The following is a 15879-nucleotide window of genomic DNA, read 5'->3' on the forward strand; positions in this document are numbered from 1 at the left end:
TCTATCTATATAAACTTTAATTAAGAACCTTGCATTTTAAAGCAGATGATACAATAGTTAGTTTTTCTGGACAATAGTTTGAAACTGAAGGTCCCAGTCAAATCTATACAATTAGGTGAAACAATGAAAGATCTGGAACTATCTGATCATTATGTGAGAACTACCTCATCTGTGGTGTTGATTTAGAAAAAAAAAAAAAAAAGAAAGAAAGAAAAAATAAGTGGTTTTCCCTCCCAGGTAATTTTCATGCAAAAACTAACCAGTTTTGCTTCTTATACCATGTATTAGAAAAGTAAAAGGCAATCATGCATTTGGCAATAGATTTAGTTGTGGTTGTATATTATATAAAAATGAGTCATACTGCAAAATAACCAAACTGAATAAAATACAACAAAACATATTTTTTGTACAGAAGGCTTACAGCGTATTAGTTTCTTGTATATGAAGACAACAACACATTTTTCTTTCAAATAATTACACAATTTATGAAACTCAGTATTGTTTGACACTTTAACATTCCTTTATAGGGAAGTTATCACTTTCACCTATTTAAAAAAGTTTCATCTTGTAACAAATAGTTAAAATTAAACTGAAACAGCATTATTGATATTTCTTAATGAAGACTCTACACTTTTACATGTAAATATATAGTACAAAATTATACAAATTAAAGAAGGAGGTGTAAATTATTAATAGGCCTATTCTTGCTTCATGTAAATATTATTATTACGGACCTCTACAGTATCAGTTCTAAAAAGATAAAATCTATTTCTAAGTAGCTAGCAAGGTTGTGCTAATAAAATATGATTCAACGCTTATAATTCTTGAAGCATCAGACATTGCACTATTACTTGAGCCAGCTGATTCAATATCACTGTGTTTCTTCAACATTCACACTCAAACTAAAGTCCCAGCACACCATGGAAAATGAAAAAAAATGTGCATTTCTTTAACAATTTAAAAAACAAAACAGAAAACACTGAAACACTGTAGACACAGTCAGAACAAAAACATTCTCTACCTCTAATAGCATTCCCAGTTTGCAAAGGCCATAGTTAACATTTAGATTCCACTAACAATTGAGATCGGACGTTCAGGTATTAACATATAGTTGGATCATTCAGAATTCTATCAAATAGGGAAACAGTCTCAGAACTTTAAAACTCTTATTTACAACACTATGAACATTAGAATAATATCAGGTTCTTGAAAAAGCATATAATTTTCCCAAATGTAGGCCTTCAATATAGGAAGGTAACACCTGGTATCTGCAGCATAAAAATGTAAATATCATAATAATATTTTTACTGTGCTACTCTGTTTTTCCCATTTACTCTATATCTTTTTTTTTTTATACTTTAAATCTTTCATTTTAAAAAATAACATAAGTTTCCTATCACTTCATGGTCCATTTGGCTGATCCTATTCTGTACTCTATTTTCAAGCTACTAAGTGCTCTTTTTAATATCTTAATAATAATCAAAAAGAAATATATGGTGTTGCTTCTCTGAAAGCGGACTTTTCACTCCTGCAATCAAAACCAGAGACTGTAGCAGCAAATCCTGATCAGAGTAAATTAACTGCAGTGGAGGAGCATGCTCAGTCATTAGCATTATCTCTATAAAAAATAAAACAGTAATTGATATAAAAATCAGCATTTTTTAACAGAATTATTTTAAAAAAAGAATATGGTAAATCTAGTGTCACTGAAATTCTTGGCTAATTCTTTTAAGTTTGGCATGCTATGAATATCTTCAGGTGTTGTGAACATATTTAAAATTAAAAAAAAATCCTGTGTCACTGAATTTTGTTTCAAATCTTTGAAATTATATTCAATAGCCTCGAGAAATACAGCTCTAAAAATAAATAAATGTTTTTGCTTTGACTGTATCTCTAAAAACTTGTAATCCCAATAAATGGTGATGGGGCCATTCAAAAATATGCAGTACACAAAACATATAAGATAGTACAGACAGACGTAGTACTCTTACATTTATCACATACAATCAACATTTCAATCTCTATTATATTTCACAATTTGTTATTCAAGTTAAAGCACCTACATATGGTGATTTTACTTTCACTGTACAGCCTAGGTTATTGGGTTTTAACACTGTAACTTGCCCCATTGGACCGAATCATGCAACTGTCACAGATCAGTGTAAGTGTTTTATAAGGCATATTGGAACAAGTTAAAAATCATTTCTTATCCTTTCAAAAGTTGATTTACTTCATGGAGGAGTTCCTGGATGCCTCAGTCCTCTTAAAGTCCATAGGAAATCAGTAGGGTAATTTATTTTAAAGTGTAATTTATTTGGCTAAGGATGGTGCCACGGGAATCAGAAAGGGCTGCAGTCCTCGTGTTCCAAGGGAATCCTCTGCCTTGGGTGGAGGGCGGGATAAATCGGGCTACATTCAGTACTCCAGGTAGGCGAGGACACCCAGGGCCATCAGCAACAGGCCGAGCAGCGTCGGTGGGACTGCAGCGGTGGCACCTGCACATCGAACAGACAACACAGGGTTGGTTTCACTTCAGCATCACCCACTGCAAACAGCCATGGGGGCAGGCAAGAGCTCCGGGCGAGGAGGCCTGAAAGCCAGCTGGCACGTATCAACACAGCGTCTACCTGGATGGCTAATCTGGAATGGAGGGAGAGGCTTGCTACAGCTCCGTGGAGGGCTCGCTCTTTTGTTCTGGGAGAGCTGTTTATGCAGGGTGTTTATACAGACAGCAAGGCCATTCAGAACACATCAGCATATTTTGATTTGATGGTCCAGCAAGCCAGGAGGTTATACCAGGAGGTAAAAGGTCAAAATAAATATTTAAGCATGTGAAAACAAAATTAATGGAGTCTTTGAAATGTGACGAAGCAAAGAGACACCTTTGGAAATGTTAATGTTATTATGATCAGCAATAACCTGAGAGATGTCAAAGAGCCTGGTCCATTTGTTTACCTGCTGGCTTACAAAGTCCAGATGGCTCATTTCTAAGAGCTTGGCATTTGCACACTCACAAGAGTCTTTCTTAGGCAAATATTTTAAGACAAAAACTATGAATTGACAGCCTACAAGCTTTACGTGACTTGGTCTGACAAACAGGCATAAGAATTGCTGTAGTGTTAAAATGGCTTGTGTTTTCATGGTCCATCTCCCTCTAAAAAAGTTTCTATATTGCAAAATAATCCAACCAAACTGAGACCAGGTGGCAATTTAGCTGTCCACCTTGGACATTATCCAAAGACTCTCAAAGGTGCTGGAGAACAGGCTATGCTTTCATTCTGGAGAGGTTCTGTGGTAGTGGCAGCATGTAGGTGGGCACTGTGAGCCACAACTTGCTGCTGCTTCTGAACAGAGTTTAAGGATAGAATTGTTTGCAATCGGCTGCAATGCACACTCCAGCAGCTAGCCCTCTTCTACTTACTCGCAAGGCCACACTGTGTTAAATTTCAAGCAATCTTTCATAGAATTTAAAGCCCCAAAAGACTGTTCACATTTTCTCCTCAGACAAGTAAATTACACCATGTGGTCCAGCATTGCACATGTTTCTAGAAGGAGAAGTCTGTATATTTTATGTGTGTACCTGATCAATTTTTGCATCTTTCAGGATAAAGACCTTTATTTTTCACTTCATGTCTATCTTGAGCTTGCTATTAAATAAAGTGCTGTATAAATAATGTTAGCAAAGCAAGATCTTGAGTGTGGGAAGTGTGAAAAAGATGCTACTTTGAAATGCAAATATGGCCAAATAAATCTCTGAAAGGTACCTTCAATTATTATTTCTAACAGTAATTATTATCCACAGTAATAAGGAGAAAGTGAGGAAACTGGATGGATGTGGTAACAAAATATTCTTTTTTTTTTCTTGAAGTATGCGATCAGATCTACGTCACCTGTGGCTCCTATGTAGTTAATTGCAAGGTTTGTTTTCTGAAAGGTTTTCACAATATGTCTCAATGCTCTTTGTCTTCCTTCTGATCACCATCTCTCCTCTGATGTACTAACCATGCACTGTTTGCAATTCCATGTTGAAACCCCTGTCCCACAAACAAATCCTACCCAAGAAATGATCACATACAGAATCTTAATCTTTGCACTAGGTGGAGCTTTTTCATAATGATATGTATTCACAAGTTGTGAATACATATCTTCAATATGTAATTTTCATAATGATATGTATTCACAACTTGTTGCAGCAATGCCTTTGAATTTTATATATAGGCAGCTATGTGTAAATTCCTTGCATACACTGGAAGCTTTTGAGTTTATTATTTACCCATGAAATATTCAGAGGATTATACCTCCATGAAAGGAATTATCTCTGTAGGCTAAAGCGAGAAGCAAGGCCAAAGTGCACCAGTAGTTATCTTTCTGTGATTTGCATAAGGGATTAGAATGAGACGTAAGATTCAGTTTCCAGTGGGGAAAAGGTGACTCAGACATGGACTAACAGAATGAAAATTAGAAGAGATGATATAAAGGTAAAAAGAGTCCACTGGAGTGGAGGAGGAGTGATCAGTCATAACTACTGTCCTACCCACTGCCAAGAGACAATCATCCATTTTTTTCTACCAAGAAATTCATGGCTTAAGCCATAAAATCCAAATGTATGACTTGAGCCATAAAATATCATAGCTTGCTACAGTGCAAGCAAATGTCTTATCTGGGTGCCTATAGCTGTGCAGTCTGGAATCTGCTGTGCACAAAGGAAAAAAAATGCATTTATTTTAAGAATCCTCCCACCTGAAGGATGCACTTCTGTTGGCCTCTTCAGAGAAAATCTGGGCCTCTTTGCAGAGTCTTTTTAACTGAGTCTTTTAACCCCTCACCTGCTCCCACAACCTTCTCTCCTCATTCAGCTTTAAATGTTCCTACCATTCCACCCTGTGCCACATGCTCTGGGTGTGCCTGCTTGAGCGGGAAGGTTGGACTAGATGACCTCTAGAGGTCCCTTCCAACCTTGCATATTCCGTGATTCTGTGATTTCAAACAGGGACTACGACTAGGACATGTCAAATTAGTCTGCTGCAGCTTCTTTCCTCACAACTGACTTGTGACAGAGCTTCCCAAGTCAGATCTAATTCCTGAATGAAGTAAGAAGAATCAGGTTCCACTCGATATACCTAGTACCTGTAAATCACTGGAGAGAGGTTGGTCCAAAGATACCTTTTAGCCAAACCCTCTCTAACGAATAGTGTGTGTCCTCCCCAGGAACGGAGCGATGCTTTTGAGATGACCAAACATCACATAGCAGAATGTGCCTGCAGTTGTTCATGTTATATATGTACAAACCATTTAACAAAAAGATGTTTGCTGCTCACTTCTGAAGGGACAGAGGAAAGGGCAGAGGGAAGTGAAGGAAGAAATGAAAAACTCAAGAGTACCTCCTCCTTCTTTATAGAACTTTGCTTGTTCGCCCCCAAAGCACATGGATTGTGCAAAGGCAGAATACTGCACCAAGAAAACACAAAAGCAAACAACACAGACACAAGATGCAGAAAGAAAAATAAATAAATGAATGAATGAATAAAAAGTCCTGATGTGTCTATTGTCTCTAGTGCTATTTGAGAGAGAGATCCAAAAGACAATGTGTCCTGACCCATCACTGAAGCTCTATGTGGAATCTATCAATCAGCAACATATTCCAAAGACAGTGTCCAAAATGTGGCCAACTGTTTCCCCTCTTGTTTCTAACACTGAATGTGGAAATAATTATATTTACATGATGTAGGTTTCTCCACTGTCCATGCAGGTAGAAAGTTCACAGCACCCACCATGAAGCCAGAACTGCAGAGCTTTTCCCACAGAGCTTATTTTCTGCTTCAAACATTGTAGAAGAAATCATAAAGAGAGGAAATTTATGCTTAAAATGACTGCATGTTGATAGATGCTCCCAAATATAGAAACTGCACATTTCAGCAAGCATAAAAGTGCTAGGATATATTTAAATGTTCTTTTTAGTGATTTATGAGACACATCATGTTTTTTTTTTTTTTGCAGTCTTTATCCCCAAATACAAAATCAGTGCTTCTTAAAAATTGAACAACAGTCACGGAAAACATATTCCACATTCTAGACATACAAAATGTATTCTGCCTTTGTCAGACAGGATAATGTGGCTGGAAAAACAAAATTAAATTCATATTTTGAATACTTCTAATGTAGCTAAAGAAAAAAAAGTTTGCTGAATGAACTTGAATAATGAGCAAGAATGAGGACATTTCTATTTGCATGTAACTATTTTACAAAGAGAAAGGAATAATAAATGTTCCCCTGTGAAGTGCTCTTCTGGCTCCAGATTTAATAGTTAGCAATTCACCTGGTTCCATACAAGGTTCAGTCGCTGTTGCAGAGATTCTTGTAACAGGTCTCTCTAAGGAAGCCAATCCAACTTTAACAGATCATTAGCTGAACATTAGGAGGGCAAATATAGATTAAACAGTTTTTTTTTTTTTTCATCCTTTTGTTTTTGTTAGATTACTGACCCACATGTCAGGAACCATACTTTACTTCACCTGAAATATGCATCCTCAGAGCATGAGAGTCAGTACTCTGCAAATTTAATGTAAGGTTTGCCCCAGTACTGACTGCAGGATTTGAGACTGTACAACTGAATAATGCAATTGCAATCTGTCAGTTTTAATAATCTTTAAAAGTCAGAAAAGTTCCAGATGAAGAATTAATTAATGTGAACAAATAAAATTGGGGATGCAAACTAAAACAGAAGAATTGTAGCATTCCTTCCAAGTCTGGCCAGGTATGTATGGTCTGGATATATTCAGCATAAAAAGCCTTGTTCTTTCCTAGTATAATAATGTGTGATCTGTCGCTCACCCAGCATCTCAAGTGTCGAGATAACATTCGATTGCAAACTACAGTCACCAAAATAGAGGCCAAAACCAAATCAGGACTCTGGTCACGGAACCTAATTAGCATTCGAGCATGTAAGTTTGGATTTGAGAATTAGATTCCTCACTTACTTCAAATAAACATTGAAATGCACAACTTAATTTGCTCTTCCAACAGCCCCAAGCAAAAGTATTTGTAAAATTTTAGTTATGTTCTCTTTATATTCCCATAAATGCCTTACTACTGTTTGCGTTAGAGTTCCTGTAGTCAGCATTTTAAACCTAGCATTACACCACCTAAAGTAGAATACATCCAGAATACAGTTTAAAACACAACATACAGTAAGTGGTGCATATGGTTAACCTATTTTTTTCTTTCCCACCTTCTGTTTTATACAACCTTTAGCGATAACTTGTTCACAAATGGTTTATCGGAGTAAAGGGAACAGCCACTGGACAGATTTTAGTTCAACAAGATCATTACATATCACAGAAATTCCCTGTTTTCTGTTCCACGTTTTTCTATTTTTATGTTAAAATTGATGTCCATCTCAAACACATGAATAAATCTTTTACGCACTACAGGGAGATCTCAGCTCTTGCGAACAAATTCAACAGTATTCAACACTTTTCCAAATATATATAAAATAAATGAATGTAAAGCCCAAATGAAATGAGCATTGAAGCAGGCTTTTACATATTTTCCAAGATGTTGTAATGATTTATTATTTTAAAATGTCACTATTTTCTTTAAATGCTACTTATGTTTAAACACGACATTTTCCCTCTTCCCACATTAGCATTCCTTTTAAACAATAGTTTACGAAATCTAGAAGAATCTACCCCAGACTGTAACAGAATCTGTGAACCAGGAAATTAGTTATCGGTCAGTCATTTATGAAACTGTCATATGTAACACCTTTTTTTTTTCTTTCTTTTTTTCCCTCAGTGGGAAAGCATTTGTCCTGCCAACATGCACATGCACTAACATTTAGCCATATTTCAGCTAATCATAAATGGATTCTGTAGGGACAAAACTCTTTTGCTGTTGTTGTTGTCAGCAAGGGTTGTTCAAGAATTAATATGTATTAAATGGTATCAATTTTCTTAGCTTCCAGGAGCTGAAAATCAAGGGGAGTGTCTACGTGACTGTGCAGTTCCTGTTTGAGAAGCACGGCATTTTTAAAGTGAGCACCTCGGCTGTTCCCTTCCCTGTGATTTGCAGAGCTGTCTCAGATACATTGCTCAGGACCAGCCTAGTCCATAGCAGATCCTGACCTGCACATGTAGAGCCTCCATTTTTGGAGAACTTCAAAAGCCAGCTGGACACAGTCCTAGGCAATGTCCTCCAGGTGGCTCATCTTGAGCATGGGTTCGGACTGGATGATCTCCAGAGGTCCCTGCCAAGCTCAGCTCTCATGTGGTTCTGTGATACCGGGAGCCTGAGCACCGGCTTTCTCTCTACAAACACACTCCTGTTGTGCTGCACAAATTGCTCAGGTAGATGCAGACTGACCATCTGAACGATAAGAATATCATCAACTGAGCTGTCATGACACAAGTTATTATACATTTGGTAACAGAGTAAGAAAAGACAGATCTTACCTGAAATGGTATTTTATACGATTCATAATTAGCCTAAGTCTGTAACAGAGCAAAGTTTCCTTATCCTGATAGTTAAATGAGTGTATCTTTGTGTTTGTTCTGCAAAACTGATTATATTTTTTGAAAGAATGGTCAAGTCTTACCCAATTTCATCTAAATAATACTCTGCCTTTTGTGCTAGCTCACAACTCAAGACTGATCTTCTGTCACGAAGATCACGAAGATCTTCTGTCTGCTTTTATATTTCTGTTTATTCATCTGTTTACTTGAAGACAGGTGAGCCCCAAACTTCCCATATTCTGTTTTATCTTGCTTCTAACTAAGCTTCTAACTAAGCTTCTAACTTTCCACTTCTGTGGGGGAAAAAAAAAGAAGAGTTTACTGAAAATAAAGGGATTTTTGGTCCCGCAGAATCTCTGAAGAGAGTTCATTAGTTTCTTTAGCATCAATTCCACCACCCTTAAGCAAGGGGGTCATCAATGTCTCTTTTCTGAGTGTGTTCATATTTTCATATTTATCCACCAAGAACAGAGAACTGTGTGTGTGGGCAGGGATATAAATTCTTAGGTTAAACTAAAGTACATAAACTTGTGGGTTTGTAGTTCTGTGAACTGACTTCAGAATAGAAATTCCACTTATCCCATGTGGAAATAATGTCTCCAAGAAATACCACTGTAAAAGAAATGGGAAATACGGGCAGACAGTTTAAATCCTGCTACCCTTATTCATGGTAAATGGAAAATAACTGAAGTAATCAGAATCTGCTTATCTTGTATCACTGGCATGAATGCTAAATCCTGGATTCAATTTTTGCTCATGTAGGAATTCCCTTGTTTAGTCATGGGGAAATGTTCCTTTTGCCTACGCTGTAAACCTTTCAAGAAAGGATCTACGGAGTAATTCACAGCTTTGGGAATTACTGTATTGCAGCCCAGCAGATGTATATGGTGACCGTAATGCTGTCTGCATATTTGCCCATTTTTTGTGCCAGGCACAGGCTACGGTTAGTAAACTAGTTAGAAAAACTAACTTTCCTGTGTAGCCATGGAAGAGTTTTCAAATACCACCAAAACCCAAAGTAAAAGCTGCTGATGGTCTGGTTGTTTCACCCCAGAAATGCTCATCTTTTTCATCCTATCTCAGAAGCTACATGTCAGAACCAAGTACCAAGCAAACTCTTTGTTTGGTTTTGGTAGTGACACCTGGCTTGCTGGTAGCCTCTGCTAGCATTTGCATGTGCTTCTTTTCTATTGATTCTGACTCTGCTGCCAAAGTGAAAAGATACCTTGGACTCCCAAGAAAATGGGGTAATTGTCAACAGGCAACAACTGTTAAGTACTGACAGTACTTAACTGTCAGTAAAGGTAAATTATCTCTCAGCTGCCTCCTTGCCTTCACATTTATTATAAACCCTTTTTGCATGAAGGGTTAAGTAGAAACTACAAGTAAACCTCTTATATGTATTCTCTTAAAGCAGATACCTAACAAATAACAACTTCACTCTGTGGAGGTTCTTCTGTGGCTAATGAACCCATACAAAAATCTTATTTGTACTTCATGCACACATTGTGAGCTTCAGGGTATAATTTTAGGTCCGGGGACCTAGGTCAGGCATGGTCAGATAGGTCAGATACGACCTGAAAGCTTGTCCTATCTCTCAGCCTCTGCTCTGTCTCTCTACTTGAGAGCAATCACTCCTGACAAACTGGCTCACAAGCAGCACTAGGAGTACTGCCAGACCAAGTAAGGCTGAATCATGTGTTCAGCTGGGAAGAGATGTTCACTGCTGGAAGCTGTCTGATGGAACAGCAGGAGAAGCACTGAATGAGTTTTACTTTAAGCCAATTTTAGCAGCTTACCCATCTAAAAAAGCTTATTTGTGATTATGCTGATTCTCTAGTATAGCAAAACTGTTGGCTTTAAATGCTCCACACATGAATGCATTCTTCCGCACTGCCTCAGAAATTTTGGTTGGTGACTGTTCAGGGAAAGTTAGCCTTCCTCGGAGAGAATCACTGAGAGGTTTTTCATCAAGAAGGCCTATTTTTTTTCAGGAAAAAAAAAATAAAACAAAAGAGAGGCTAGGGAAGAAAGTTTTTGTCCTAATCCTGAAAAGGAGAAAAGGAGTAGATCTTGTTTGGCCAGCTGGCAGGTCTGGTTATTACTGGATCCTTCTTCCTGGGATTAAGGATATTCTTCTTTTTTTCTTTTCAAGAAAAAAATGGATTATTTTTGCAATATCTTTTGCAAGTTTTTTAATAATAACCCAATTTTTTAAAAATAACCCAAGTCTATACCAGTTGATTACTCCTCACTTTGCAAACAAGCTGTATTTTGACCAGCTATGTGGTACAACAGGTGAATAGTGCAAACAATTCAGGTGCATAAATGTAAGCAATGGTGCACTAAAGACAAACACCAAACTTAACAATCTCAATCAATCACATCAACTTAGATGAAAGATACTTTTGACTTTTTCTACTTAGATAGAATTAATATTTCTCTCTCCATCCTCCACTGGCTTAATATAGTATTCATATAGTTCATATAGTGTTAATATTGTGTTCAATAGGCATAGAATACAAGAATAAACTTTAGAATATAGTAGACATTTTAGGTAAAATATATAGGTCTTAATATTAAAAGTCCTTAAAGTATTCTAAAAACAACCTGCAACATTTTAGGATGTAATAAGATGAACTGTTTATGGATGAAAGGCAAAATATATACAAGTGTTTTCCACATTTAGTATATTAAAAATAAGTCTTATATCACAAGTAAATACATAATTGTAACTACTCTTAGTATCTGCAGTAAGAAATGCATCTATTTACACATTACTATAAGCTGCCAAATAATCACAATATATGTCTTTAACTGAACATTTATCATTCATATTCCATAGGTAAATCTGAAGTTCCTAAATTTTACAGTTCATTGGGACACAAAATGCTTGGCTGAAATCCACCTCTGAGGATCATCTGGTCCGACTTCCCTCTCTCACCAGGATGAGCATCAACCAAGAATTTAGTTCCTTCACCTTGGTAATTGTCCTTTAAGCAGGTATGTGCTTCTGTTAGATTGGCCCTCTCCATCAAAATAAGAAAACTTTTACTTTTTTTAAAGTAACTAGACTCTGTGACACTTCCATCATACTAAACTAAGCAGATGTGAACCCTCCTAACTACCAAAGAAGGTTCTTGAAGGCATTTGGCCTTTGCTAAAGACACTGGAAAAAAAAGATGGTTACTGCCTTTTGTCAGAAAAACACTGGCTAATCACTCTCACTCTATCAAGAGAGTGAGGCTTCATTTAAAGACCTGGGATATTATCCTAGGATTTGATAATAAATCTATCCTAGGATTTCTGAATCCCTCTCTTCATTGACTGATTAGGAAAGTAGTCTGGCTAGATTACGTGCACAAAGTTGAGAAGGATGAATATGCCACTATTTCAAGGCACAAGGGTAATTATAAAGTTGCACTGCTTGATACTAAAAATTAAAACATGTAAAAATTGTCATGACCAGAAAATATTCCCTTTTCCACTCCTTCATCCTTGTGATCATGTCTGCAATCCTGTCTAGCTTATTAAGAAAAAAATAATTAGATTACTTTAGATTACAAAGATTACTTTAAATGACTATGAACGCTAGTTGGCTAGCTTTCATTTTTCAAAGCAATTTAAAACAGTGTATAATTCAAAAGTTAAATGCGGTGAAACCAGAATTTGTATTTGTAATAAATTAAATCATTGTACATTAAAGAAATTAGACTATTAAAGCAAATTATTAGTCTTTCATTCTATTAGACATTCGCTGTATAAGCATTCTGATCGTTTTCTGTATTCTTTTTGCTATGCTGCTACGTTTAGGCACAAAGAATTAATAAGATCTTCCATATTTTCTCCATTTTCCTTTAATGGTGTGGCTGAATGTATATAAAATAAGCAGTATTCTGTTTCATAGAAAAAAAGTAGCATAGTGTGCTTCTCTAATAAAATATAAAAGCATGTTTTTAAAAATACTTATTATCAATCTCAATAACTGGATAAATTAATGTAGAAGAATAAACCACTCAAATGTGCTTTGAATGTCAATGCTTTAACTCATTGATCACCCTAACTGAAAGAGTGTTAATCAAAAAAGCTTGCTGGAATTTTTAATAAAATAATTTCTAACTGCACATTGAAACACAATTTATTTTTCTTCTCCACCTTGTGCATTTTAAAACACTTTCATTGTCTGGTGGATAATATCCAAGCTGCTGAAAACAGCAAAGAAAAAACATTAAGATTTCACAAGAAAAACTTGTGAAACTCAACTTTTCACTCAACTAAATATTATTCAAACATTTTAGGGTTCAGACTTCCTAAATTTTGGAAATACAGAATCAACTTCAGAGAGTCAGACCAAAGGCCTATCTCACTCAGAACACTGACTCCAATACTATTCAATAACAGACAAAATTTATGGCCTGCAGAATATGAATTTCCCTTATATACATTCCCATTTCTGTCAGTCAGTAGCTCCTGAGTAGAAGAGGAATGTAAGATGTTTTAAATAAAAAACGGTAGACCAATCTCCATTTATAACGGTAGTGGGCACGACATCCTGTCACGGGATGTCCCATAATTTAATCTTATGACATGTAAAAGATTATAACTGATTTTTTTTTCAATCTCCTGCTGCTAATTTCGCTGAGTACCTCCATTCTCATACCACGGAGAAAGGTGAATGATCTTTTCCCACTCATCTCTTCCTTACCATTCATGACTATATTAGCAGCCATCCTTAATCTAACTGAAGACTCCTTGCCTCCCTCCTGCTCCTCATGCTGAATTCACACTATAGCACCATACACTTGTTGATTTTCCCTGTTTTTTAATTCTTCCATATACTTTGTGTGACAATACCAGTTCCAAGAGTATTTCTTCTCCTGTGAAAGTCACATGCTCCTGTAACATTTGCGCAAGCTTGGGAATAGCCAGCAAAGTCTCCAACGTGTGGCAAGTTAAAACATGCAACAGGGCATAAGGAGTTGCCATAGATTTCTCTTTTGCTAATCTTTAAAGACATTACAGAGTTCTCATGAACTCACGCAATAGCCCTCAGCGGGGATTTCGCTGGCAATTCCCAAGCTTGCAGACAGGCATGGAGCAACTCCGGCTGAACATGCAAAACCAGGCACAGGAGAAAGGCTCAAGATGCTTCACAAGACAGTGGTCATTTTTCCACCTTCCAGTGTATGGAAACTTCTTTTCTTGTCCTGTTAGCTTTACTGTGACAATGACTACCCTATACAGCTCTTGTTCCAAATGATACTATTCTCTTAAACCTCTGTTGGTGTATAAAAACATTTGTCTAATTCCTAGCTATACATGGGTTAGTCATGGGCATTGTGACTAACAATGAAATCGTGCTGTTTTCCCACTTTCTCACCCAGGCTCTTTCATAGGAATGCAAATAAATGACAAATAAACAGCAACAAGAATAGGATAACACAGACTAAACAGCAACATTTGAGAAGAAAACATTTCCACAGTCCTTCCTGGATTGAATTTGATTACAAGAGACATACAAGAAATTGAAATAAACAAAAATTATGTCAAAGCTTAGCTGTTACGGTAAGGTCTGGAACTAAGCAGCAATGTTTAGTGATGAATTTGAATGTCATAATGAAAGGAAAGCAAAAGGAACATCAGGGAACTAGAGAATGTTGTTTTAGGGAAATTTATATGTTCAGATTAGAGGTTATGCTGAATATTTCCTACTTTTCTGTTTCATTTTTAAGACACGAGATAACAGCCAAATGCAGTTTTTATTTATTCTCATGCAGGACAGTTCTTATGGAAGGATATTTTTATTTTATAAAATATTTTTGCTACATTCTTGTCAAAATTGTAGTAAGTTTCAAATTTATCATTACAGACTTCATGCCGTACACTGCCAGTTAGATATCTGCTTTTGTAATAATTTTATTACGATTTTGCCTGTTTTATCCTCTTATTTTTCTTAGTTCTACAACCATCTTTGCAACAGATGGACATTTTTTTGAATTATGATCAAAAGATTTTGACCATACCACATTAAAGGTGAATGATCACCTGATTTTCTTGGGACGAATATGTGCAATACATATTAATGTCCACTTTAAAATAACAATAAAAGGAAATGAAAAGATAAAATATTTAAAGTGTTGGGATACTGGTTACTAAATGACAAAAAAAAATGCATTTTGCTTTGAAAAAGGTATATACTTTAAAGTCATTATTTCTGTAGTATTCTAAAATATGCCTCTGGCAAATGAAATACATCTATATGTGAGCAGTGAATGTGGACTGTAATTTTGTTTTCTTGTTATAAGCATATACAATGCATGAATTATTCTTAGTCCATATCATTATTTAAAGTGGGACATTATAAAGAGTTCATACTTGAAGGTTCATGGTATCTTTATTTCCTCACAAGTCAGAATTTCTCCTTCTCCCTCATGGATGAAATATTAAAAATTTGAGAGCCTGAATGTCTGTTTCCTTACTCTGGCATAAATTAACTCCACTGAGGCCAATGCAGCTGACTGAGTGAAGTGAGGAAAGAATGAAGCACCATATGTTTTTAGTTTGTATTGACTGCAAGGCTGCTTTGATTACATTAATGTTAGCATTAGGACAAAGCATGCCATCAGGAAAGCATGCAAAGAACAGAAAAATTCTAAGCTTTTAATATATTTAAAAGAAAACAGATAAGCCTACTATTAGCCCTTAAAACTGACTCCATTGGTTAAACAAGCAGTTCCAACATTCAACTGGTTGCGGTATCTCAAGATGGAATTTTAAATATGAATTTATTATAAGGGCCTTAAGAAATATTCCCAAATCCTAAACTGTATAACAGACACTGGTAAACAAAAGACAACAGTTCATGAGTATCTTTTACACTGATTTTACCAATACACTGCAATGCAGCTCAGCGGATATGGAGTGAATGATTTTATAAAAAGCACTTCAGGATACACACTAACTAGAAAAGCATGTGTGATGGCCGTGTTTGGCAAACTTTGTTTATATCAGACTGAACTAAAACAGAATCCAGGAGGAATCTAACTGGTTATATGAGAGTAAAGTTGCTTCTGAATGTTTACCTTGTACTTCAGCCTATGCCCAGGCTTTCTGGGAGGAAAAAGGAGAAGGAAAAAAACATAAAAGAAAGTCTGTGTCTTGGACAAAGGATGGAATGAGAAATAATATATGTTTCTAGCTTCTTTTGTATTTGACTTTCAGATATAACAATGCTGCTTAAAATGTGTCATATTTTTAATATAACAAAAGTTGCAGACGTCAGGGCCAGTCAGCTTTCCTGAATGAGATATTCTTGTGCCCAAACCACTGAAAGATCTAATTTAGCAAGTGTTTAGAAGTGCTCAGAGCA

The 15879-nt window shown here is 36.2% G+C and overlaps 1 protein-coding gene across 1 annotated transcript in view; it reads right to left on the reverse strand.

Moving 5' to 3' along the window:
- Positions 1 to 291: 291 nt before the first annotated feature.
- Positions 292 to 15879, reverse strand: part of CNTN1 (contactin 1) — a 202102-nt gene continuing 186514 nt past the window's right edge. Inside the window, exon 24 of the mRNA XM_026050261.1 lies at positions 292 to 2495. Coding sequence (XP_025906046.1) covers positions 2416 to 2495 — 80 coding nt within the window. The 3' untranslated portion in view covers positions 292 to 2415. The remainder of the gene's footprint in view (positions 2496 to 15879) is intronic.

The sequence above is a fragment of the Nothoprocta perdicaria genome, unplaced genomic scaffold (genome assembly GCF_003342845.1).
Source record: "Nothoprocta perdicaria isolate Ctin4 unplaced genomic scaffold, notPer1 scaffold_67, whole genome shotgun sequence".
NCBI lineage: Eukaryota > Metazoa > Chordata > Aves > Tinamiformes > Tinamidae > Nothoprocta > Nothoprocta perdicaria.